This window comes from Calcarisporiella thermophila, assembly GCF_041956535.1.
Source record: "Calcarisporiella thermophila strain CBS 279.70 unplaced genomic scaffold VTP21scaffold_7, whole genome shotgun sequence".
Taxonomy (NCBI): Eukaryota; Fungi; Calcarisporiellomycota; class Calcarisporiellomycetes; order Calcarisporiellales; family Calcarisporiellaceae; genus Calcarisporiella; species Calcarisporiella thermophila.
Genome location: NW_027192197.1, coordinates 235,122 through 260,466, shown reverse-complemented (window position 1 = coordinate 260,466; position 25,345 = coordinate 235,122). Strand labels below are relative to the sequence as shown.

At 39.6% G+C, this 25,345-nt stretch overlaps 11 protein-coding genes across 11 annotated transcripts; 5 read left to right on the top strand and 6 right to left on the bottom strand.

Moving 5' to 3' along the window:
- Positions 1-375: 375 nt before the first annotated feature.
- Positions 376-3,040, bottom strand: VTP21DRAFT_10382 (uncharacterized protein; the record flags this gene model as incomplete). Its single annotated transcript, XM_069389712.1, has 12 exons — positions 376-516; positions 647-719; positions 861-984; positions 1,080-1,505; positions 1,577-1,770; positions 1,842-1,980; positions 2,043-2,132; positions 2,193-2,304; positions 2,373-2,426; positions 2,486-2,595; positions 2,667-2,815; positions 2,913-3,040. The coding sequence occupies 12 exons, from the start codon at positions 3,038-3,040 to the stop codon at positions 376-378; spliced, it is 1,740 nt and encodes a 579-aa protein (XP_069253005.1).
- Positions 3,041-3,827: 787 nt separating this feature from the next.
- On the bottom strand, positions 3,828-6,097 carry VTP21DRAFT_10381 (uncharacterized protein; the record flags this gene model as incomplete). The annotated part of the gene is made up of 4 exons (XM_069389711.1): positions 3,828-5,116; positions 5,183-5,422; positions 5,487-5,730; positions 5,807-6,097. The coding sequence occupies 4 exons, from the start codon at positions 6,095-6,097 to the stop codon at positions 3,828-3,830; spliced, it is 2,064 nt and encodes a 687-aa protein (XP_069253004.1).
- Positions 6,098-6,598: 501 nt separating this feature from the next.
- Positions 6,599-8,339, bottom strand: VTP21DRAFT_10380 (uncharacterized protein; the record flags this gene model as incomplete). The annotated part of the gene is made up of 8 exons (XM_069389710.1): positions 6,599-6,674; positions 6,751-6,964; positions 7,027-7,528; positions 7,596-7,726; positions 7,798-7,873; positions 7,936-8,036; positions 8,109-8,200; positions 8,263-8,339. The coding sequence occupies 8 exons, from the start codon at positions 8,337-8,339 to the stop codon at positions 6,599-6,601; spliced, it is 1,269 nt and encodes a 422-aa protein (XP_069253003.1).
- A 304-nt stretch (positions 8,340-8,643) lies between these two features.
- Positions 8,644-9,196, bottom strand: VTP21DRAFT_10379 (uncharacterized protein; the record flags this gene model as incomplete). Its single annotated transcript, XM_069389708.1, has 3 exons — positions 8,644-8,838; positions 8,900-9,025; positions 9,080-9,196. The coding sequence occupies 3 exons, from the start codon at positions 9,194-9,196 to the stop codon at positions 8,644-8,646; spliced, it is 438 nt and encodes a 145-aa protein (XP_069253002.1).
- Positions 9,197-9,325: 129 nt separating this feature from the next.
- On the top strand, positions 9,326-9,733 carry VTP21DRAFT_10378 (uncharacterized protein; the record flags this gene model as incomplete). Its single annotated transcript, XM_069389707.1, has 1 exon — positions 9,326-9,733. The coding sequence occupies one exon, from the start codon at positions 9,326-9,328 to the stop codon at positions 9,731-9,733; it is 408 nt and encodes a 135-aa protein (XP_069253001.1).
- A 253-nt stretch (positions 9,734-9,986) lies between these two features.
- VTP21DRAFT_10377 (uncharacterized protein) lies at positions 9,987-11,214 on the bottom strand (the record flags this gene model as incomplete). The annotated part of the gene is made up of 5 exons (XM_069389706.1): positions 9,987-10,007; positions 10,072-10,093; positions 10,175-10,259; positions 10,327-11,001; positions 11,082-11,214. The coding sequence occupies 5 exons, from the start codon at positions 11,212-11,214 to the stop codon at positions 9,987-9,989; spliced, it is 936 nt and encodes a 311-aa protein (XP_069253000.1).
- A 429-nt stretch (positions 11,215-11,643) lies between these two features.
- On the bottom strand, positions 11,644-13,112 carry VTP21DRAFT_10376 (uncharacterized protein; the record flags this gene model as incomplete). Its single annotated transcript, XM_069389705.1, has 4 exons — positions 11,644-12,215; positions 12,274-12,668; positions 12,727-12,844; positions 12,932-13,112. 4 exons carry the CDS (start codon positions 13,110-13,112, stop codon positions 11,644-11,646), a joined length of 1,266 nt encoding a protein of 421 aa, XP_069252999.1.
- Positions 13,113-13,658: 546 nt separating this feature from the next.
- On the top strand, positions 13,659-14,741 carry VTP21DRAFT_10375 (uncharacterized protein; the record flags this gene model as incomplete). Its single annotated transcript, XM_069389704.1, has 4 exons — positions 13,659-13,869; positions 13,922-14,216; positions 14,275-14,565; positions 14,636-14,741. 4 exons carry the CDS (start codon positions 13,659-13,661, stop codon positions 14,739-14,741), a joined length of 903 nt encoding a protein of 300 aa, XP_069252998.1.
- A 756-nt stretch (positions 14,742-15,497) lies between these two features.
- On the top strand, positions 15,498-19,826 carry VTP21DRAFT_10374 (uncharacterized protein; the record flags this gene model as incomplete). Its single annotated transcript, XM_069389703.1, has 15 exons — positions 15,498-15,585; positions 15,646-15,774; positions 15,852-15,955; positions 16,020-16,613; positions 16,688-16,759; positions 16,822-16,926; positions 16,997-17,171; positions 17,238-17,550; positions 17,613-17,767; positions 17,836-18,442; positions 18,504-18,690; positions 18,751-18,993; positions 19,059-19,166; positions 19,236-19,601; positions 19,659-19,826. The coding sequence occupies 15 exons, from the start codon at positions 15,498-15,500 to the stop codon at positions 19,824-19,826; spliced, it is 3,414 nt and encodes a 1,137-aa protein (XP_069252997.1).
- A 715-nt stretch (positions 19,827-20,541) lies between these two features.
- Positions 20,542-21,263, top strand: VTP21DRAFT_10373 (uncharacterized protein; the record flags this gene model as incomplete). Its single annotated transcript, XM_069389702.1, has 2 exons — positions 20,542-21,011; positions 21,083-21,263. 2 exons carry the CDS (start codon positions 20,542-20,544, stop codon positions 21,261-21,263), a joined length of 651 nt encoding a protein of 216 aa, XP_069252996.1.
- Positions 21,264-21,459: 196 nt separating this feature from the next.
- VTP21DRAFT_10372 (uncharacterized protein) lies at positions 21,460-24,169 on the top strand (the record flags this gene model as incomplete). The annotated part of the gene is made up of 10 exons (XM_069389701.1): positions 21,460-21,572; positions 21,678-22,020; positions 22,091-22,233; positions 22,304-22,692; positions 22,759-22,880; positions 22,944-23,125; positions 23,214-23,338; positions 23,394-23,579; positions 23,649-23,822; positions 23,907-24,169. 10 exons carry the CDS (start codon positions 21,460-21,462, stop codon positions 24,167-24,169), a joined length of 2,040 nt encoding a protein of 679 aa, XP_069252995.1.
- Between the last annotated feature and the right edge of the window lie 1,176 nt (positions 24,170-25,345).

The window sequence follows — 25,345 nt, the reverse complement described above, 5'->3', positions numbered from 1 at the left end:
AAAACGAGTTTTTTTTCTTCTTGACTCTTCTAAATGCCTTACAAAAGGGAAGGAATAAACAAAAAGTAAAGAAAAAGGACAACAGTCATGTGAAATGGAGAGTTCAATTCGCATCCTACTACTCATCTAAAAAAGAATAATATATAAACGATTTTCAAAATACTCTAGATGAAGTGTGAAAAAAACAATAGAAAGATCAGGGTGGTTAAAATGCAAGAACGTAACCTTTCCCCCTCTCTCGAATCGTTTATGTGGGTGTGTTTTTTTCTTTTCACTCACCTAGAATGAAACTACAAGAATAGAAGAGAAGAAATACCGAGAGAATACGACGAGAGATCATTATAACAAGATTCATTATCTCACATTAACTCTAAGTTATGCAACCTCAACGCCCGTTACTGCCTCCGTCCGTCTATCCGGGGAAGGCTCCGGGTCCTCCTGCTGAGGTTCTTTTTCTTTCCCAGGCGAGATGAGCTGCCGCTTATTCGGTGTGTCAACCCCATCCGCGGCGTTCCTCTGCACAAATCAAAACAAACGCTCTCGTTAACACCAATGAATAGAATATGGGACGGCAATCAAGGTGCTTAAAAGATATAAAAAAAAGAACCAGTGTGAAAATATTCCATCAGTCCATTCGTATACAAACCTTTAAGCTGGCTTTCTTCCTCCGAGGTGTGCGTACCTCGCCAGGTTCAAATAAATCGTCTGGTAGTGCAGAGCTATATAGAATAGAGAGGAGGGTAGAGAGGCATCAACATAGTTAAAAATCATACACAGTTGATTGAGGGATTTTCTCATCGAGGGACCGAGTGGAAATGTCAAAATGGCCGGAGGAGAAAAAAAATGAGAAAAATCCGAACCTTTTAATATGTCTTAACACGATGCTCATTTCACCTTCCTCGTATCGGTCCCATCCCTTTACCATACGAACGAAATCTGATGTCTGCCAAGAGAGATCGAGTTTTCGTGTACCCTTTGTTGCAGCTAATGTAATAAAAAGCAGCAGTGTTATGAAATAAACAACACGCAATGAATACTCCCATGTCAAACTGAAGAAGAAAAGTAAATGGACACGTCACCAGTCTTGGGCTCAATGCATAATCCTATGTAGAAAGTCGAGGTATAAACGATTCGCCCTCCTTCTTTTTCAATCCTTTCCGCGTCCTCTTTTCCCTCTTCTTTTGATTTCGGCATATTCTTCGTTCCTGGCACTGTTTCTCCACTTGCTGCAGCGGTTGCTTCCTCATCGTTAGCACAATAATGTATCTTGTCGAAGCATGTCACGTAGGGGTGTGCAAGTAAAACCCCTTCTGCAATTTCGAGCTTCATGACTAGTTGTCGTATTCTTGATTCCACAAAACCAGACCATCGTAGCTGCTTCTCCTCAGAACCCGATGCAGCAATAACTTGAAGGTAATTGCGGTAACGATGGAAGAAGTCACTTTTCTCAAAAAGTTCCTCCCACTTGCCGGCACCAATCATTAGCCTATCTGTGATTTCCATTGCTAAAAAGTGGGATATGTCCAAATATAAGTATCGTAAAAGTGTATATAGCAGTCCATGAATCCAATGATACCCCGCTTGAATTCACTCTTCATGACGGTTAGAGTTGAGTGAGTAACATTGTGGGTCGCACACATTGAAGGATACGCAGGAGTAATTATGGGCATTCGATGTGCCTTGTCCGTAGGATATAATTTAGGATTCCATACTCGAACTTGCAGAGGTCCATCTTCGATTGGCTTTAGCATGACGGGTTGTGGCCATTGCCTAGCAATAGTATAAAACATTGGAAAATATGCCAAACGGAGATAAATTCTCGAGAAAAGAGACCAGACTACCATTGATAAAAGATCCGGAAGAATTTTGACACTATTGTTCCAGCATTAGCATTAGGATAAAGTTGGCAGATGCGCGCCACGAGAATGGCATATGCAACACCGCCCAGAAAGCCATTCACATTAGAATAGATAGCTCGCTCTAAAGGATAAATAATTAGAAAAGCCACTTTTCCCCGAGCTTCAATGAAGTATACCACGTACTTTTAGCCCATAACTTAATGCAACGAAGTGCCATCCTAAATTCAGGGATAACCGGAACCAGTCGAAGAATATCATCTGTCACACGGGGGCCTATACGTACAATAGTGCTAAAGCTAGCAGAACAACGTTTTATGTGTAAACAATATTAACCATTCAAACTCCTCACACATCGTTCGTCAAGATTCTTCAATATATTATTGTCCGCTAAATCTAATGTGTCTGGAACCGATGGAATAGCAAGTTGTGCAAACAAAAAATCGATCTTTTATAATAAAAATGGAAAGAGAAAATAAATAAAATTAAGAAAAAAATATTTACGACATAACTCACCGGAATCCCTTGAAATTGCATTTTAATAACAGGTACAAACGCATCTTCAACGCTCTAGATCGGCATGGACATAATTAATAAACGATCATGCTGACAATTAAAACCAAAAATACCGTAAGCTCCATCACTTCTGGTCTCTCACTCAACATCTCAAACATATCACTGAAAAAATCCTCTCTCTGTACGTGTTTTGGCACCACACATACAGTATCAATATCACCACCTAGAATTGGGGACGGGCAAAATAAATGTCAAATCTAACTTGAATGATAGAAATCAAGTATTAAAACACACCTGCATTATGAACCCCTAATCGGTACGATCCGGATGTGAAGATTTTACCTCCAGCTTCACGCGCAATGGCCTCAGGTAATTTCCTCTTCAAACTAACTCGATACACGAAATCTTTGACTATTTGGTATAACTTACCCAGAACAATCTCTCTATACACCAAAATTCAGGAGAATAAAAAGTACAAAATATAAGAAAAATAGTTAGTGTCTATAGTGTATAACGGATAAGGTCCAAAATTGCAGGTGCCTTGTTCTTGCTTCTTGATCGCTCTCGAAGATCTTATGTGATTTTAAACATTCCACTAGCTGCTCGGATATTTGTTTCTCAATATCAGTTGGTCCATTAAGCGAAATGGGAGGTGTGACGCCTAGCATTGGATATATCTCTCAAAAATGAATACGGATGATCAATGTAATGGAGAGATATTATTGACAGTGGAGAAACTTAATAATAAAGAGTGAAATGAGTGCTTATCTTTATTCTTTATATAATAGCAACGTCATCAACAAATATGGATATTATCCTTCAATATCCAGGAGTTGGATATTTATTTGATTCAAATTACCGATATTCGCCCAAGTAATGCCCCATTTATCCTGATTTCCTCTTCTGCAATGAGGATATATTAAAAGTATATAGGGATCATATTTACTCTAGTCCACTAGAGCATTTTCATTATAGTCAGGACTACCTTTTGACAAATTAGGAGCATTTTAAAATTTTGAGTAAAGAGTTTATATATTACACGTTCTGTACCTTAATTATTGTCGAGGAGAATACGTGACCACAATCTAGGATATGGTAATACATTCCTTGTAGCGACTCTTAATGTATCTTCTCTATTAGTGTGGTGAAAAAGTCAAACTAGCGATGTATAAGCTATCCTATCTCATTAGTATAATACAACTTAAATTTAAAACCCTATTTATTTTGTAAAAATATATTAGTGTACTTTCGAATTTGAGTATTTATTAAACCAGAGAGCTTGCCGTAAACAATGTTTAAATAGATACAGTCAAAATATTTGAGAACAATATCGACACTTCATACCCATAACACAATTTATACTACAAATAAGATCAGCGAGACAATACAATAAGAACCAGACAAAGCTCAAAATGATTTGAGGGAGAAGAGAATCATCGATATTTATTATTTTGCCTAGTCCTCTATCTGCACTTTCGATTTCTTGCGATGATATGCAAGATTGATAGCCAACCGTAAACGATGCAATACAATAACTGCATGATTTTCTTCCTCTATCTTCGGGTAGGATAATTGATCCGATTCTGGTAATTCTTCAGCAATTATATACCCATAACTATTCCCATTCATATCTTCTATCAATTCATCTTTTTCCTCTTCATCTTCCTCTCCCTCCTCCTCTTCTTCTTCCTCTTGCGCCTCCTCTCTCGCTACACTTAACTTCTCTCTCTCATTGTAAAACTTATGTTTGGCTTTCGTTCTAGCTGCGCATACTATGTCATTATTTGTTGCCTTTTCTTCTTGGAGGTTGACCTGGAGCTTGGATATATCTTGTGCCAATTGATCGATTTCACTATCTTCAATGTTAGCCTCTGAGTGGCGATCTTCGGGTATATCATAGCAAAGTAGCATGGCCATTGGTGATCGAGATACATTGATCGATGTTGCCAGGTTTCGAACTGTGCTCTCTTCAGGTGGAGGTAAGACTGCATATTGCGGACTATCCACATTTTTGCTCTCCATTTGATCTTCCACTGGACTATTATTTCTTGGTTCAACTGAGATTTCCACTTCTTCATTCGGGCTTTCATCCTCATTCAATCCAGGGCTACTGTATGCACTTTCTTCCATCCACTGCGAGAAATCAATCTTTCCGCTCTCATTTAACTTGGGCTCTTCGCTCCATCCAGTTATTTCCATCCCTTTATCTTCATTATTCGACCTGCTAATTGGCTGAGCTGAATTCATGCTTGGTGACCAAAAGCTGGCAGTAATATGAGGCGTAGAAGTTGATTGTGAATGTGGTTGCAGGTTATCACCATTATAAATATCCGTGGTAACCGGTGAAGCATTAGGATAACATACATCATCGACCTCCAAGTTCAAGAATTCCGACGAAGGTAAAAGAATGTCGTTAATGGGTGTCAATAGGTGATTGTAGTTTGCCTCGTCTGCGGACTCTGATGGTGCAACGGTTAGGTCGAATTTTTCAGGTGTTAGCGCAGAACTAGAGCTGTGCACATCTAAATCTGGGTAGAGAGGAATATCGCCCGTTAGATCGAGATTCTCTTCCAGTTTCCTTTCTGCAAGTGTCCCCAGAGATTTTCCGCCATAAATACTTCTTGTCACTTCATTAATCCATTGGTTAATTGTAGAGAGTTCTTCATCGCTGTTCACGAGTTTCGAGAGCGACTCTTCATCAAATACTAGGTCGGCTTCAACGGTATTTAACTTTTCCAGCATATCTATAAAGATAGAAAAAGCTAGATTTCAGATTGTATTTCAAAAAAATATAATAATAACCCCCTTACCTTCAGTAATCGAAGACTTCAGTCTTTTGTTGTTCAGAACATCATCCACTAGTTCAGAAAAAAACTCAGGGATATCAGCTTTTGTTTCGGAATCCACCTGCTGGTGGGAGCGCTTAGTTCCAGCATATGGAGGAAAGCCAAACAAATCCTCGTAGAGCTGGAGATTGGATATATTATCAAGTGCGGGTTGAAATGAGAAGCCAGATTGAACATCTTTTTGTCCAGATTGTAAAGAAAAAGCTGAAAATGTAAAATATTAGGATGGTTTGATAAATGCGACAACACAAAATTCTCAAAGCCTTACATTCACAACTATCGCTATGAGGTGAGAGTGAATCATTTCCTGATGAAGGGGAAGTCAGTGAGGGAAGTGACGGTGGGCTAGTAGAGTCGCTGACAGCAGATTTAGCATACTGAGCTCGTTTAGCTGCAGCACGGCGCTCTGCTTTACGCTTTTGGTTGGCCTTTAGTTCCCGCTGGTGCTCTTCGGTGTGAGTTTTCTCGTGTTTTTTTAAATCCTGCGGTCTTTTGAATGCTTTTCCACATATCTATTTTATGAAAATATCATTCTGTTAATACATGGCGAGCTACGCACTCCAATTCACCCAGTAAATTTAGGCTTACCTCACAGTCGTGCGGTTTTAACGGTACATGAACTCGAACATGGGAGGTCAAGTGGTCACGTTTTTGAGCCGAAGCATTGCATCTCTCTCCATTTTGCAGAATCCACTGGCATTGTAAACATAGGTTGTTGGTGGACTTACGGCCTACGTGTTCGTCGCAAAGATGCAGGTAGAGGATTTCGGCATCCTCGAATACACGCTGGCAACCCCGCCAGCGACAGACGAGGTTAGAGGAAGGTAAATGGAACGCGGGAAGACGTCCTGGGGTGTAGTTTCGTTTGAGCGTCGCCATATATGTGTTAAATAACTGCCAGAAGAATATGCGAATAAGAATGGTTTTAGGAAGAAGAGGAATGTAAAGAGATATGTTTAAATAAAAATATTTCAATTCGATTTAGAAAATAGTTAAAAGTCTTGGCTCTTGGGTATCGAGTAGGCACTTTTCTGCCAATAAAAATCGATTAAGTTTGTCAATTCTTGGAAATTTGGAGCTTATGGAAAATACGACTGATTACAACCAATGGTACTCAATAACCTGTTGCGAAATGACTATCTTTTTGATTTAGCAGTTAAAAGCGAAAATACATGTGTATATGAAAGTAGGCGGAAGAAAAGAAGAAGTAAAACACCAGAGTTAAACGCGTCACAGTAGTATGCCTTTTTTTGTTTTTTAAGAGCCATGAAAATTTATCATCGATATTGTGTATAATATGACATCAGATTTATTAAAAACCAGCCCTGATTATGGTAAAAAAAATGTGTGATCTTTAATGTTCCAAGAGCTCCTAGAAATCTATACCTCGTATTCTTTCGAGACCAGTTTGGCAATCGTTTGTAATTGGATGTTGCTCGTACCCTCGTAGATCGCCCTACATTTAAATGATTAATAACAATGTACCTTGGAGACCAGCTACATTAGATGGGATCAATTTTTTGCTTTCTTACCCAATCTTACAATCACGATACAATTTTTCAACCGGGAATTCACGAGTGAATCCAACACCACCAAGCCATTCCACTGCGCGGGAGCTTGCCTTTTCTGCAACCTGCGATGCATAGAGTTTAGCCATGGCTGCCTCCTTCACGAATGGTTTACCCTCGCCACGCAACCGTGCGGCATTATATGTCAAAAGGCGGGCCGCATTAATCTCAGTAGCGACTATATAAAAAGTAATGAGGGTTAAAGCATTTGAATTTCTCCACAATTTTATTTAATTTTACCCTGCGCATATTGATGTTGTAGACCTTGGAAATTTCCAATAAGCTGTCCGAATTGCTTGCGTTGGAACATGTAAGGTAAAGCATTATCAAATGCTCCTTGAGCTAACCCAAGCATCTGCGCCGCAATGCCAATGCGTCCTTCATTAAGAATCTCGATCGCGTATTTGTAACCTTTACCAACCTCCCCGAGCACATTAGAAGCAGGAACCTTCACATTATCAAAATTCACAGTGCAAGTGGAGGATGCCCTAATTCCTAGTTTTGATTCTTTCTTTCCAACTTCTACACCCATTTCCTTTTCAACGACGAAACATGTGATGCCCTTGTAGCCTTTTGAGGGGTCAACATTCGCGAAAACAAGGAAGATATCGGCCTCGCCCGAGTTCGTAATCCACATCTTCGAGCCGTTGAGTACGTAATAATCACCTTGCTTTTCTGCCCGTGTTTTGAGCGAGAAGGCATCACTTCCACTACCAACCTCGGATAGACAGAAGCAGCCAACCTATTTCAATAATTATTACCAAGATTAGTAGGGTAAAAAGGAGAGTTATAAACATTGGATATTATACCGTATCAGTGGCTAAACGGGGCAAATATTTCTCTTTAATGTCCTGGTTTGCATATTTGCGGAACAGGGTATTGACCAGAGTATTTTGCACATCGCAAACAACACTCACAGAAGGATCAATTTTCGCAAGCTCTAGAGTTGAAAATTTGAGCTTAGTATAATGGTCTTTTTTTTTTTTAAAAAAAAAACAGATTATTTATTACCTTCAATAACGATAATCGCCGACGTGAAGCTACTGTTTGCCCCGCCAAATTCTGATTCCACTTCAATACCCATAAGCTATCAGATCCAAAAGAGCGTTAACAAAGTTGATTTATTCATTGAATTTTCATTCAACTTACACCTTGCTCAAAAAGTCCTTTCAACACTCCGCTATCTAACTTTTCTTTTTCATCCATCTCTGTAACCTTGGGCTTAACTACTTCCTCTGCAAATCGACGAACTATAAATAAAAAAAAAATGCAGAGTGAGAAAGATTATGATTAAGCAAGAGCATATCTGTTTAAATAATTACCAGCTTGTCGCATCATCTCTTCTTCCTCTGTGAAGGTATCGAGCGATGCAACCTGATGATGTTCTGCACGTGCTACGGACTGAGTAAAATTCCTGGACCGTTAAATGAATTGTCAATAGAAGCTAAACTATTAATGCACATAAGAGTATAATACCTTGTGGCCACAGAGAGATTGGGCAGGAGGGTCTTTGCGGGACGTAGAAGCTGTTGGGAGCGTCTAATGGCGTACATCTTATTGAGCTAAGTATTATCCTGGACAGATCAGTGAAAGAGATAAGAAGAATTCGGAAGAGTGAGAAAATAAATCAGATTTACAGTCCAGTGGGTAACATGTGAGAATATTAACTCTCACACTACGCGTTATTCCTAAATATTTACTGGACTAAAATTGAATTAATCAATACCCCGACCATATTATAGGTGAGAAATTTATAGATAGGAATCCTCGAGGATAGAACGCATGTGTAGTTCTCAAAAGTCAATTTTATTCAAAACAGTCAATATATACAGTTTTATTTTAGAAAGATTTATGCTATCACTTTGTCTTCTCAGCTATCTCGCTAACTTCTTGAAACCCGTCTCTTAATATCTTCAACCCTTTGACCCACACCTCAAGCTCCACACGCTCTCCATAGGTTGCGGCATTCATAGGAAGCGTCATATTCGTGGGGGCAAAGTCGCCACGTGTTGTAAGATGTGTTACATGGGAACGAAGTGAAGATTGTACCTCCTATTAAATCAGTTCGAAATTAATTTCATCGGGATATAATTGTTGATTAATTGTAGCGTACGTCAAGAATTTGGATATATTTAGTCGCATTGTGACTGAATGCTTCTCTTCGTTTGTCGTCTTCCATGTCTTCATCGGAAAGGAGCTGAATAGCTCCACCTGCTGTGCGAAGCATTTCTACTAGTTTCTATTAAATTGAGATCAGTATTATTAAAGAAACAATTTAAAGTAAATCATTTACCTTTTCAACTTGATGAAGCTCACACATTCGTTGACCACTCTCTGAGTGATCTGAACTTTCCACTGATGAAGAATTTACTTCTGTATCGGCCTTAATTTCCGTTGTACTAATTTCCATACCGCACCTAATCCTAAACTTCTAAACTCGCTACTAACAAATTTCCAATAAGCTATAAAAATGGGTCCTCACCAAGCCACAAGATATTAAATTGCTCGACACGCAGCTAATTCTATGCTCTATGGAAAAATGATCTACTCTCTTTATATCATTAATAAAGCAGGCGGCCTGGTTTATCAACGCGATTTTAACGAAGGGCTTTCAAAACTTACAAGCAACGAGTACCTAGTTCTGGCTGGTACGCTTCATGGAGTACATGCAATAACTTCGCGCATCTCACCTGTGGCTGGTTCATCCGGATTGGAGGTACTCGAGGCAGAGACGTTCAAGATGATTTGCCATCAGACACTCACGGGAACAAAACTCTTGCTTGTAAGCGACCCAAACCATGCGAATGCTGAAGGTGTATTGCGGCGCATCTATGAAATTTACGCTGATTTTGTGATGAAGAATCCATTTCATACCCCAGAAATGCCAATTAGATCAGATTTGTTTGACACTAATCTGACGAAATTAATCAAAGCGGTCAGTGGATAGTATGCTCTGTAGTATTATACCTTAGCTTTTTGTTTCAAGTTGAATGTAAATACTATTTTTTATCTTACTATATCTAAAATATGCTAGAGTCGTTGGAATACTCCTTAGTATTAATAACTGTTAAAAAAAGGAATCAATTACATAAATAAGGCTTAGAAATAAAATAAAGGAGACAGATAATTGAGAGAGAAGATCGTTTGAAAATTTACAAAGCTAAATATTCTTAAAAAAGAGAATAGGATATTCTATGCGCTCACCGTTCTTCATCCGATGACTAAAGTTGCAATAAAAAAGGTTAATGAAAAGTTGTAGAAAATTAGAGTAGAATAAATATTTACATTTTCATCTTCTGGATTCATTCTATGTGTATGAGCAAAAAATAATATAAGTTAGCTAAAGTACACAAATACTTATACGATGAATAAATAAAGAAGCACTCACGGTTCTCCAAGGATATTATGCAATTCCCGTAGTCGATCCTTTAGCTCATGTTTCTGCGATAGCAAGTGTTTTATATACTCGACAGCTAAATCAAATGAACATAAGTAAAACACTTATTCCAGAATTAAACATATTGATTAATTTCTACTCACACCGCTGCAATATTAGAGCTTCGCTTCGGTTGCATTGGGAAAGTGTTGGTACAATAGTTACCAACTGTTCATAGCCCAATCGAATATTTTGTCGCCTTTTCTGCTCTGATGCAATGTGGTTCGCCTTTTTTTCCTCCTCAGTCAACAACTCGTGTGGAGGCTTCTTTCCACGTCGTGAGGTTGATGTTTTTACACTGGATTCGAGTCCTGTAGGCGGTATGACAGGTGTTTCTGCGCTATTACTATTTTTCATTCCTTTGCGCCTCCCAGGCTTGCCCTTCGGCACAATAGTTTCTCCATTTATAGTCGCTGATTTTGGTAAGGGTTTAAAATAAGGAGCTGATGATGATGATGCAGAGGATGACACCCCATCCTCTCTTCTAACCGCTCCTCGTATTCTACCACCACTGCTTGTACCTCCAATTGTCCCACGACGTCTCAATAAACCGTGTGGTGTGACAGAATCTCCATTCTCTAGGCTTCTGCTGAGAGAGTTAAATGAGGCAGCAGAAGATGGTAAACTACCACTTGAGATCGGAAAGATCGATTCTTCATCGTGTCGGGGAGTTGGGATTGTAATAGATGCAGTTGGAGATGGGCGGGTGATAGCGGAATCAGTAGTGGCGGCAGTAGCAAGATTAAAAAGATCGATCTCTTGGTGTTGCTGAGATGAACCTTTGATCAGACAGAGATGTTTAGTCATGATCGTGGATCTAAGAAATTTTAAAAGCAAAGCAATAGAGATGTAATTTTACCAGACTCGTTCAAGGAATTAGTCTGCTGTTGTTGGTGATGCTCGAGGGAAAAATCATCATTGCCGACTAGCTGAGTGAGAAATTCTTCGAATGCTTTCTTTTCGCTCTCAGTGAAAAGGGCTAATGACGACATGGTGATGTAAATTATTGTCAAAGATCAGTGGGGTAAAGATAGAAATTTTCTAGATTTTCACATGTAAAATTTAAGTGGATAAGCCGTTTAACTTAAAACATAGGCTTTCATTATACAATAGCAAACCATAAGGGAAGTATGAAAAATAAGAGTTCAGATAAAATAAGAGTTAATATAAACAGATAATTGATTATCTCAACTCTCGCCTCACAATACCACAGTTGAAAAAAAAAAAAGAATCGCGTGAAAAATATGACATGTATGAACAAAATAATAAAAGCTTTCAATGAATATCGAACAAAAGAATAACAAGTACAAATAACACAAATTGTAAGCTAGCATATAGAGGTGAGAAAAGTTTCCGGACCCCTCTCTCCATCCAGATAAGTCCCATAAAATAAACCTTGGAGAGTAATAGCACTGGCTATATCACCAGCCTATTCCTTCAACTTCCCAATCACGTTCAGTCTTAATAAACTCCAGCATTCGCAATGCACCACGTAAATACACTTCAGACTCTGAAGGATATTTGAATCGAGCTTTAAGCAGCGCGCGTACTAACAGTGGAACATGTATATCCTCGCTCTCAATTGCTTCATTCACTATTCTAGTCCAATCATCATCTCTACCCGGAGTGCTACAGTTTTCGCTCGCATTCGCCAATAGTAATTCAGGGTGAAAAGCTGGCCGCCCTTGTACAATATAAGTCGCTAACAAAGCAACAAAATATACGCGAAGCAACCGTGTTTGATCATGTACTTGTAGATGCGGTAATACAGAGTGAATGGCTTCGATCCCAAGAAACGCATGGGCAAGGAAGAAGTCAAGATGACGCGTCGTTTTTGTTGTTTCCGAGGTAAAGAAAGTGCTGGGTTGTGTAATTGTGAAAGGTGGAGAACTACTAGGTGTGTCGGGGCCCGGAAGAGTAGCTGCCAATAAATAAGTTGCCATTTTAGTTAGGTCGTGAAGGATGGCTGTGATGGTTTCGGCGGATTCCTCTTCTAAACCAAAATAATAATGTTAGGGCCTCTCGATATAAATTGCAGAAAAATTTTCAACCTTGGACTCCATAGTGATTCAAATAGATCTTCAACAAGCTCTCCCTGCTTCGTAACAGTACTTTCCATTTCCCTTGGAATGTGCCATCAAATGTTCCATCGAATCTTTTATCAGCTCGTACCATTTCTAAAACATCGCGACATAGTCCACGTTTGGTATTGCCCCCGTGCTCTATCATGTCTCCAAACGAGAAATAGGCAATGCTTGCATAAGCAAGCCCTTCGGCAACGATTAAAGCATCTTTAAATTCAAGGCCATAAGCAATATGGCAAAGAGGATGCATTGCAGCACCAAGACATCCAGGTAATAGAATTGGAAAGTAGTGCTGAAATGCAGGAAAAATGCCCATGCGGTCAATGCAAGAATCGAAGAATGCAAGATATTCACGATAATATCTACAATGAAAACTTAGATTAATAGGGCCAAAAAAATTTTTTTGAATGATATATTTACTTCTTTTGCCCAAAAAAATCTGTCCAATTTTCATCCTTTATATCAATCTGAGGAGCCCGAGTTCTTAAGAGATCGGATGACATATTATTATATACATTCTGTAATCGTTCAGGAGATGCTAAATATAAAATAGTTTAGGTAAAAAGATGTATATATGAATTCTACTCTTCACTTATATTTCTACGTGACAAATTTGAATCCTCACCTCCCATATCATAAAGAGATAATAGTACGGGTACTAGATGATTGGGAAAACCTTCTCCCCATTCAATATTGAAAAGACGATGATTGTCGTTAATAAAACTTGACAGGCGTTCACGAGCTGTTTTCTGTGAGTGTATGGAGGTGTCTGTGTTGAGGCGAAGTAAGGGATCATAGACAGCCATCCTTCAAAATTCGTTATAATGGTCAAACTATTAAGTGAGAAAATTAAGATGACGGTTCAATTTTTGATGGCGCCCGATAAATTTGCCGCATCCTTAACTATCCCTCTGTAGATATTTTCGTTATTAAAATAATTTAAGTTCATTCTTCATTAAACCAAACGGAAGATAGGTATGTTAGGAAGTTATTTGATTTGGATCGTGGGGCTAATATTGCTCGATTAATCATTAAGTAACGGCACATTCAGCACAACTAAAATTTCTCTGTTATATTATTAAGCGATTATCAGAGCGACGAGACTACATGCTGAGGGTTTATTGTTGCATTCATAAGTATTACATTAAGAATATACACTTTTTCATTAAATTTAGATAAAATATGAGAATATTTGTTAGTTAACAGGGATGGTTTAAATTTTATAGGATCAACGCCCATTGTATCGATATCTTACGGCCAAATCTGCTGTGCCACTAGAATATTTTAAATATCTTTCATTATCCCTTTCCCGGTGTATCTTTTCGATTTTCACATAATAATTCAAGCGAATCATGTCCCAAGCTCCGCAACCTTTCCGCACGTCTTTTCGCGATCAAATCGAACCATTGCTTACAAGTGCTAAACAGTATGCCAAATCAATCCCTCTGTTTACTTCCTTCGTGCTTGGAACCTGTCTGGTGTTTTATGCTGTTGGATGGTTTGTACACGACTTATCGGCAAGTTTGGGTTTATGGATGGAAGCTATAATATACAGACACCAAGGTAACCATCTAATTTTTCAAATTACGTAAAAACATGCTCATTGTTACTATAGTTTACAGGATTATTACTTACCCATTCATACACCTCTCATTTCCCCATATACTTTTCAATCTTATCGCATTTGTCCCACTCAGTTTCTCTCAAGAAAGAGCCCAGGGTACTCTCAAATGCCTTACCACCTTTATGTTTCCCTACACATTAGTTTCTGCGATCTTTTACTGCCTAATTTTAATTGCACTGAATGTGACTGGGCTGTTTGGAAGTGGTGCGATTATTGGAGGATTGAGTGGAAATGTGTTCGCATTAATTGTTTGGCAAGTTCGACAAATTTCTGGACAAGAAATCAGGTGATCTTTGTGATATATATAGCCTGAAATTTACCCTTTTCCTAATGTTATGTTACAGTTTCTTTGGCCTAGTTCAGATTCCTGCCCATATTTATCCAATATTTTTGTTGTTGATAATACAGCTCCTCTTCCCGGGAGCAGCATTCTTGGGACATTTATGCGGCATTGCGACAGGTTATCTCTTTGCCTACGGCTACTTTGATCGTATACTACCTAGCGACACATTTTATGAGCGTTTAGAGTCATATCGCCCTCTTTCGTGGATAGTTGACTGGTCTGGATTTGTAAGTATCCATGAGGCACGCGAAGGAAGAGGCTGGCTTCCTATTTCACAATCGGATGTTGACCCGTAAGTAGACATTCAAAAAAAAAGCGGTGATTCCATTAAATTGAAAGTTTTAAAAAATTTGGGTACATAGAACATTAACTTCCAGTTTTTATACTTCCCCCCCTTCAAATACTACCCAATCGACATCCCCACCCTCATCATTTCCTGGCCAGGGTCATAGACTAGGAAGCGCATGATGATTCTCTCCTAATTATTTGGATTAGACTTCAAACAAAATTATTATGTATTTTTTCAGATATCTTTTGAGGATATCGAATTTGATTTTATAGATTTCAATTTATGAATGTAATTTGGAAACTGACATATAGTTCCTGCTGTCAAACTAACATAATTACACAAATCTAAAGTAAATAAATGCTAAAAAAAAGTACCAGTGTGCATGTTAACAAGATATGATTCTAAAAGATTGGTTACCATATAGCCATTGCAGTAGGGGATCTCGCATATTCCTCCGCAATTTCTTTCCACTGTCATATTGCTTCTATTTATCTCGCTCGCAGTGTCAAATTGTATTTAGTATTGATGCAAATACTTCAAGTAAATATACAATTGTTCATTTAGAGTAGGTCTATTGTCTTCATTTGCCCACTCTTGATGCCAACTGTACAAATATGGAGATTTTGCAACAATCTAGTATTGTAATTGCACCATGAATTTATCTGAAAATAGTATATCATAACTATAAAATATACACTAAATAACTATCTATATAATGTATTCTTATTCTTTCTCATATTATCCACTTACTTTGTTTTATATTATTTTAATTTATTTCAATACATTATGTCCGTGTTAATGTATTAACGAATTATGAGAAAATAATATATTTAATTTGGTGGCTTATGTATTTTTGAGGTCTTATGGGACTCGCGCGTTGAAAGTTTTCTATAATCTTACCGAGATTGTTCGCTAATAATATAAGCGAAACAATCATGCCGGAGCCCAACGATCATGGAGTCATTCTAGCACGACAGATCGAAGAGCTGAAGGCCAAGCTTACTTTAGACAAAACTCTCCACGGTATATTAGCTACACTTTTGATATGATCTCTCCTACTAATGCGATTAGCTTTTCAACTAGATCAAGAGCTCTTAAAGTACAAACGAGAAGTGGAGCGTCTCCAGTTAGAACTACAAGACTCGAAGATTAAGCGCAATCAAGCCATTGCTTTATATGAAGAGAGACAACATGTACAAGAGCAAACTCTATGTAAGAATCAACTGAGCTCTAAAAGTAATTTTTTTTATCGGATATAATACTTAGCATCTATTTTTATTTCCCAATAGCCGTTCTGAAGACTACAAAGCAAGATCTGTTTGATTCCAAAGTCAAGATTGGGCAACTCGAACTCCAAGTTCAGGAGTCTCAGAACCATGGGGAAATTTTTAAGGCAACTAATAAATTGGAGAAAATCATATAATAATAATTGATATTTACGCATTTTTGAATTACAGTCGCAACTGGCAACAGCGCAGCGAGAACAAGATCGCCTGCGACAAGAAATTGATTCCATTGTCAAAGACCGCGACGCCATTGAGGAGAATTTCCGCCAGTACCGTGAAAAGTCTGTTCGTGATACACGGAAATTGGAGAACGACTTACAGCGCGCCCGCTCTGAGGCTGCTGCTGCGGAGCAATCTGTTTCTTATTGGTCAACGAGCTTCCAGGATAAAAACCGTGAACTTCAAGAATCTACTCGTCGTATACGCGAGCTCGAATTCCGTTGCAAAAATATCGAGGCGGGTTTTGTGAGCGATATTGAAATGCGACAGCGCGAGGCTGAACTTTTACAGAAGGAAGCATTGGAATCTCGTGCACGAATACTCGAATTGGAGGAAGTTAGAAATCGTTTGGAGCAGATATTAGCGGAGAACGACTCTCGGTGGGAAGTTCAAATCGAACAACTACGACGAGAAAAGGAGGAATATGATGCGGAGATAGGTAATCTACGGGCGCAGCTGCATGAAGCTGAGAAATTATTGCAGACAAAGAATGAGAATATTTCAGTGAAACTTGACGATAACCAATTGAACCAGCCGTCGTCTCAGGCATGAGTCTTGACATATAGGCTTTCTGTTTTATTCCAGCATAATAGCTAATAGTAATATTTTGATGATTTTAGTTGGAAATTTTATCTGGTACAGCTGCTGTAGCAGATCGTATAATTACCAGCGGGGGATCGTTCATGGATATAGTTAGTTTAATTTTAGCTCGTCTTTCGTTTTTCTCTGATAATTTACTAAATTTTTCGAATAGATTAACGAAAATAATTCACTTAAAAGTGAGATCGCAGCAAAGGAGCAACAGTCTGCTTTCTACCGTCAATCATTCGAGCATGTCTTGGAAGAAATTCGGAATAATGTATTTGTTTATTGGTTTGAAAACGGTTAGTGAGAATACTAAACACTGGTTTCCAACAATATTTTTTCAGGGGATTATCCTTAACGAGCAATATCGAGTGAATGCCTTGCTAAAAGAAGAAAACGAAAAGCTCTCCCTTCAGTTATCGCAGATAAAGGAAGAAATGGAATCCTTTAAGCGCCAAGCACAGGAAAGCAACTCAGTTGCTGAGCTGAACAAAAATGAGCATAGCATCCTGAAGAAGTGTAAGTTTTGGGAAAATCTTTACATTATTTTTCTCTAAAATAATTTTTATACTTTTTGAATTATAGTGAATTCTGATCTCCACAAACAAGTCCAGTCACTCTTACTCGAAGTAAAGCGTCTCCGATATCCCCATTCGAATACACTGGAAGATTTAGGCAAGCCTGAGGAAACCCCGGAGGAATATATCACCTTCCGCGGGATCCGCGAGTTACAACAGAATAATATCAGTCTGATAAGAAAAATGGTCGTGCAAGAAGAGGAAATGCGAAAACAGGTATCGGAAATCCAACGACTCGAGGAGGTGCTCAACTCACAGGAGCAGGAATTCGAAGGAATTATTGCGAAAATGCAACTGCAACTAGAAAGTTTAGTTGAACAGTAAGTTTTATGCCTAATATCCTGCTTCTCTGAGTATTGATGCGAACTATTTTTATTTCCAGGCGCGATACTGCTACTCAGAAGAATGATGAGCTGAGGCGTCTTTTTGAGAATCATGGCTTCTCAGATTCAGGTGTCCAGTGTGCAGCTGAAAATCAGGTGCAGGAAATCACAAAGGAGGTTACGCGGTTACAGGAACTGCTTCGTTCATTAAATGGTAAATATATACATTTCGAAGTCTTGGAATGCGAACTCTCAATGATTTGTGATCATATCGCTCTCTAGTACAATACGATAAATTAGAAAATGCGTATACCACCGAGAAACAAATTCGCCAGCAGAAGGAGGATGCAATCAATACCCTGCTTGAACAAATACGCCAGCGCGATCAAGAGCTTCAGGATCAAAAGAATCATCAAGAAGAAATTTTACAACAGCAGCAGGCGGCCCAGCGAGATTCTGCTAATCTCCGCGAGGCTCTTGCTTATGAGCAACGAACAGTGCAACGACTCGTAGAAGAGAAAGACGCCATAGGTGAAGAGAAAAATCAATTGCGCCGCCAATTACTGCAACAGGAAGAAACATATAGACGCGAGCTTGCGGAATCCAAATCAAGTCAGCATCGCCTTGCAGAAGCAACCCTCGAGGTGGAAAGACTTAAAGAGGAAATTCGCTCATTGCATGATACCGTTGCCCATCAGCGGGCTAAGTTCGAGATGGCGGAACAAGAGCGTGAAGAAATGCAAGGAAGGACTATTGAGTTGGAACAGCTAATTTCAGAACTGCGTGTATCTGTGAGAGAGCTCACTAAGGAAAAAGAAAGCTTAGAGGAGAGTTTAGCCAGGTTAGAGACCATCCCAGGGCAAAGTGGCATGGATGTAGATGTGGATAGGTGCGATTATCAACTGTTCTAATAAACAGAACATTGCTGACTTTATTGGTTCAAATCTTAGGTCATCGATAGATTTTGAGCAAGCAGAAGAACTGATGGCGGTGCGGTTGGAGCACGAGCATCAGCTTGGGGTCCTCCGAGCTGAAGTGGATAGCATTCTTGCCATAGTTGCGGAACTCGAGAATCAGATCTCGTCCAAGAAAGATATAGAAGAATTATTAAGATCGAAAGAAGAAATTTTACAAACCGTTAGTATCTCTTTTCCAATTTTTCCTGCAGGGTAAAGCAAACAAATTTTGTTTTGATAGTTGCGCGCAAACATTGAGACCCAGGAGCAACGATCGAAGGAGCTTATGACCCAGAATATTCGTATTAAACTGGAGAAAGATAAACTCGCAGAGGAAGTACGAAAGAAGGCGGAAGAAGTCAAAAAAGCTCAGGAGGAAATGGCGAGCATCACAAAGAAGCTTGAGGATTCGAGCAAAGAGGCTGGCGAAAAGTCGGAAACCATTTCAAAACTTCAAGCAGATTTGCAGGCAGAAAATCAAAAAGTATTTCCCATCATGCTTAGCTTTTACTTTAATAGCCCTTGCTTATTTACGAGATTATCCTTTAGGTCGCCCAACTTTCACAGCATTGCACCCTGTGGAAAGACACACTTGGAAAGATGCGCGAGAAATTGCGTCAAGCCGAGACCGAGAAAGGAAATACAGCAAATGAGCTGGTAATTGAAATTTTATTTTGCTTAACATGCATCATTTCACTTAATGTCCCCGTTGATTAATTATTCTAGACGCAAATGCGTGCTGAGAAGGACCGTCTTCAGACCGCCATCCAAAAACTACAAGTGCGTTCACTTGATCCGCGACAGGCACGCAACTCTGTCCGAGATGTCCGCACCACCGAGACTCAGACCGAAGAGTCAAGACTACCAGCCCCAATTATTTCAACTCCACAACATTTAGGGGAGTCAACTATTTCCCCTACTCCTCTCTCTTCAACCTCTGAAAAATCACAAACAACAGGCAATGTTGTTTCGATCGCAACTCAGACCATGTTGGGTGGGCAAGTAATAGACCGTGTGAATGCAAGAATGGAGGATCAGAAAGCAAAGGCTGAATGGGCATTTATGAACATTAAGAAGTTGACCTTACTCAATGTAAGTTTGTTCATACGAATATACTATTCACCCAAGATTTACCCACTCTCTTTGTAGAAAAAATTCAAGAAAAGTCAAGAAGAGATGCGACAGCAGAATATGCGATTATCGGTAAAGGTGAGCCAAGTTGAGCGGCAAAACACGAATCTGAAGCGTAAGCTCCAAGAGATAGAGAATGCGCAGACAGCAGAAGGGGACGAGAGCAAGAAGGTGAAGGCGGGCTAAAAAGTCCACGAGTTCTTTCCGAGCATCAATACGCCCTTGAATTACTTTTAGAAGATATTCACGCCATCTTTTTAATTTATGTATATTGCATAGTAGTTTGATTCTTTTGATGTGAATTTCTTATATTTTTTTTCCTCCTCAATTTGCTATGGATTGCTCGTGAGAAAAAAAAAAGACATCTATGTTGTTATTTCATTTGGACTTTTTTCTCTATTACTTTTGTTTCTGATATCATTTTTGACTTTTGCAAGGCCTAATTTACAATAGATTGTACCAATCTACAAAATCGATTTGAAAAAATTTTCTGGGCGGACCAATGCCCGTTGGTTGATCTGGTGGAGATATCGGCGTGGATATATTTTGAAAAATTTTTGTTTTCTTTTTTCTCTTACTCTTCTCACTTATACACTTCTATGAGAGTTTTTTCAACTGATCTCTTTCCACCAGCCGTATTCGCACTTTGGGCTTCCCTCTCCATTGCGTTCTGTGCTGGAAATCTTTCTGGAGAGAAGGACGACGGAGGCTAATTTTTCTTAGTTTCTTCTCTAACATCTACAGTTACTATCAACATCTGTAATCCTCTTAGACTGGCCTTTATTCCTTCCATCCCTACTCTACCTTTTTTTCTATATATATATTTGCTTTTTCCTGCTCTACTCCTCCCTATTATTCTATAATCTATATTTTATTTATATACATTTTTCTCTAAAACACAATGCCCGCCTATGCTCAACGCCCGGCTGCCTCATCCGTTAGTCGGATGATCTCTGTCGTTGAAGTTCAAGACTCACCTCTCCGATTTCTCATCTTTGATTGTCCAACTGATTCTACGATATCGCTCTACCTTAAGGAGTTCCATCGGTACAATGTAACTGATGTCGTGCGGGTCTGTGAACCAACCTATTCAACTGCTCCACTTGAAGCCAACGGAATTCAAGTCCATGACCTGCCATTCCGCGATGGCGCAGCTCCTCCTGTCCATATCACAAAGAAGTGGCTCGCTTTGGTAGAACAGAGGTATCGTGAGGGTAATCAAGTGACCATCGCTGTCCATTGCGTTGCCGGCCTTGGCCGTGCGTGTGTGATGGTCGCCGTGGCATTGATTGAACTTGGGATGAAGCCACTCGATGCCATAGAGTATGTGCGGCGATATCGCCGCGGTGCCTTCAACAAGAAACAGATAGAGTATGTGTGGCCTGCATAGCTGATTGATCTATAATCTATTGAACTGACTTTATCCTATTTTTTCACTCTAGATATATCGACAACTATAAGCGTATAACCAAAGGTTTCAAATCTACGCCTGCTAATGGCGCAGGAAATTCTCGCACCTCTAGCGATATCTCCCCGCCTCTGGGACCTACTACCTTCCGTAACCCTTTTACTCGCATGTTCCGCGCACGCAAGGCCCCGCCCGCAGCACTCGAGGCACATTGACTGCAAGGCCTATTTCTTACTTTTATACTATTGATGCTTCTTGCTCGTCGATTTTTGAGCGTTCTTCTTTTGTATCCAAATAGCACATGTATCAGAATTGAAAATAAAATCAATAGATTTCAGAAATTGACACATCTCAATGTGACTACTTTGTCACTCTTGATCCTCTTTCCACCCTAATTCATAATACAATGCGATGCGATCGATAGCTGGAAAAATGAAATCCTATTCCTATGACTTGCTCCTACCATCGGAAGAGTCGGCCTACCAGTACGAGGTTGAAAGTATCAAGGATGATGATCATGAGAGGTATACTATCTTATAGAAATGGGCGCTTATTTTCACAAGGGTTCAAGCCAAAAGCGACTTCTGACTCTACCTCCGCAATTTATAACCCTGCTAACTTCTTCTTAGCTCTGTAGCCGCAACAGCCTCTTTTCAAAACTTACAAGCGACGAGCACAACCACCTCTCTAACCCCCACACAAAGTTCGCTCACTCGCCAACACGGTTTTGATTCCCTCTTCTTTTCGCGTTTTACTCGCCTATTACGCATCCTTTTTCTCCCGCTTTCAGCGCGCCGTGGACTTTTTTGGTTTTATCTCGTTTTCTTAAGCCTCTGTACCCTCACTGAATTCATCTACTACTTTGTTGGCTTGTTGCCAAGTAAATTCTATAAAATTTTGCTGAGCGAAAATTCGGGCGACTTCAAGCTTCTGGTGTTAGAGTCCCTCGTGTTGGTAGGGCTTGCTGGATCGGTAAGTGTCTCTTTGTATGCGAGGGTCGCCCAATCTTATGTCCTGAATGCTTCCAAATGCTTGTCATTAGGCAAAAGCGGTCGTAAGCTATATGTGTGGGCTCTTTTCTCTTAAAATCCGCCGGATCCTTACAGTCTACTTCCAAAATCTGTACATTCAACCTGGTACTCTCTACAAATTGGCACTACTCCACGAGAGCAGAGTAGACAACCCGTAAGAATATATAAAGGCTGACATTCACCACTCATTTTACCAATTTCACTGATACCTCCGACTTTTTTAGTGACCAGCGGATCACCCAGGATATTGACAAATTTGCCGAATGCATTGGCAAGATTAGCGAAGAGCTCAGTGTTACTCCCCTACTTATAATCTATTACACATATAAGTGCTGGGCAGTGGGTGGCATTTTCGGCCCACTATTCATCTATCTGTATTTCATTATTGGGTCGATCGTGAGCAAACTCCTGATAGCCCCGGTAGTACCTTGTGTATTTGCAAAAGAGTTGCAGGAGGGTGGATTCCGATACATGCATGTACGCCTACGAGTATTTGCCGAATCGATATCGTTTAGTCGTGGGGAAAGAGAAGAGAAAATCCGAGCAGAACAAAATTTAATGGGATTGCTTGGAACCCAACAAAAGATCTTGGATAGGGAACTGGCTCTAAAACGTAAACGATGGCTTGACTAAAGATTTCTCGGGTGATTTTTCGGCTATAACCTTTGATTCCCTATAGTGGCGAATGAGACTTTCTCTTACTTTGGATCCATCTTAAGCTATCTGATCATATCTATTGCCATTTTTTCTGGAGCATACTCTGGAATAGACAAAGGGGAATTGAGCTCTATTATTAGTCTGGTGAGCTGGGTAATCAATTATTTTTTCGCCCTCACTTTCTGAATTTTTTTCTATTTCAACTAGAACTCCTTTATATCCATGTATCTTATACACCGATTTACTGAAATTCTCCGCCAATCTGCACGTATTTCTGAGCTGGCGGGATATACCGCCCGTCTTGGGCAGTTGCTGGAAGCTTTGTCTGAAATTCACAGCGAATTGGATAATTTAAATATTGATTTTCCATACCGTGATGATGCCGGGCGGTAATGTATTTTTTTCGCCTGTGTTTCCATCGATTTAATGCATCCTGTCCATTTTACTCTGGCTCAACGAGATATACATGTTCAATAGTGCTAACGACGTCGAGATCCGCTTCGACGGGGTGTCGATAACTGCACCCAATGGCAAGCCCTTATTTTCAAATTTGAACTTGAATATAAAGAAAGGAGAGAACGTGATGATAGTAGGAAATAATGGCATGTATTATTTATAATTGGCCAACAAGTGCGCTTGACTCTAATATTTTCTTAGGTTGCGGGAAAACCTCACTTTTGCGAGTAATGAGCGGAATTTGGCCTTCGTCTCGAGGGCGGGTAGCACTGCCTCGACGCGAGGGTACGAGAGAGCCGATTTTATTCCTTCCACAAACTTCATACCTTGTTTTTGGATCGCTCCGCGATCAAATCACTTATCCGAGTATCCTTGCGGCCGATGCAGGTAATTGGCGATAAGACTTTTAGGAAGGAATGCAATTGACCCATGTTTCACTCTATCGAACTCTTCTAGTGCCAGATGAGGAAGTAGACCGCCTACTCAATCTTGTCAATCTTTCCCACCTCTCCGAAATGGTTGAAAGCTACGACACAGCCTATGGCCAGGAATGGAGCAAGATGCTCTCCCCGGGGGAGCAACAGCGACTCTCGTTCGCGCGAATATTTTTCTGGAAACCAATTTTTGCTGGTGACTTCCTTTTCCTTTCCCACTTGCCTCCTTGTGCCTGTCGTCTCTTTTTTAACAACCATCCGCTTTTCTTGGTTTTGGTAGTGTTGGATGAAGCCACTTCTGCCATGGACCCACGAATTGAATCATATCTCTACAACCGCTTAAAACATTTCGGAATTACATGTATATCTGTTAGCCATAATACGCATCTTCTTCGACACCACGATCGAGTGATTATATTGGGTAATGGGCGGGCAAGAGAATGCATTGTGGATAAAGATCAACTCGATGCACTGAGATTAGTGATTTTAGAAGCTTTAGAAGGCAGAGAGGAGGAGGACGAGGGGGAAGGGAGTGGGCAATAAGGACTGTGAAGAGGAAGAGGCTTAAGGAGAGAGGGGGGGGATGCGGTCTATTTAATGTATATTTCATAGAGTATTTGACGTTATATTTTGTTGTACTGCCTCCTCTTTAACTTTTATAAAGATATGACACAATGTATCTATTTCAATTTAGAAGAAGCTTTTTATGGAATTACTTCCAAAAAAGAGAGAGCGAAATAGCACTTGTATGCATGTTTAAAGACGAAGAAAAGAGAAACGAGGAGTCAAAATGGCGAAAATTGTACATCCGATCGTGCAATTCGATCAATAATAATCTAGAAATAAAAGAGCAAATTAAGAGATCCATCAGCCTCTAATTACGATGGGCCGTTTTGGTTCAGTTTTTTGCGCGCACAACGACGTAGTGATATGCCATTATGAGCACCATAATCACGGCACCCAAAGTATTCACGAGAAGGGATAATTGATCGTCTGTCATATTGTGTTATGGTATATCTATCAAAAAATGTATTTATGCAAAAAGAAAAATAAATCATAAGATGGACTTGTAGGTAAGAATCTAGACACCGATAGTAGCAGCTCTCTCTTACCCAATATAATTACGTTCTTTTCTTTTGTGATCAACGAGATGAGAAGAACGCGAAGGAAATCAGAAATTCTGGAGAACCGATTCATAAGCCACATTTCGAGACTCCATCCCAACACACATGGAGAGGCTCAAACGTCCTTTGTTCCCGAGAGCTATCGTTTGCCAATATCATTGCACACGTAAATAACAATATTTTCATTTTAATACTCTTAATATATGTTGCTTTTTTACCTTTGTTTTTTTTATGCGGCTGAGGCAGTTTATTAACACACCTACACAGCTACAAAAGCAGAGGCACCTAAGGTTTGCGCATTTTTTATTGAAGTGGCTTAACAGTGAATAAGCTTAACCCCTTAAAAAATTGATCTATACAGCTCAAGGAATCCAATTCTCCGCCCACATATTTTTTACACATACGTAGATCAAGTAGAGTTTGAGATGTATATTAGCGTAGCATACGATCGAAGGTTGAAGTGGACGGAGAGTGAGTGCCGGTAACTTACCAGATAACTATTTTACTTGTGGAATTGTATACAAGTTGAAGGCCTCTGTTTAGTGGCCTCTGAATAAACTTTTGTCAATTGACAAGAGAATGATCCTTTCAAGCC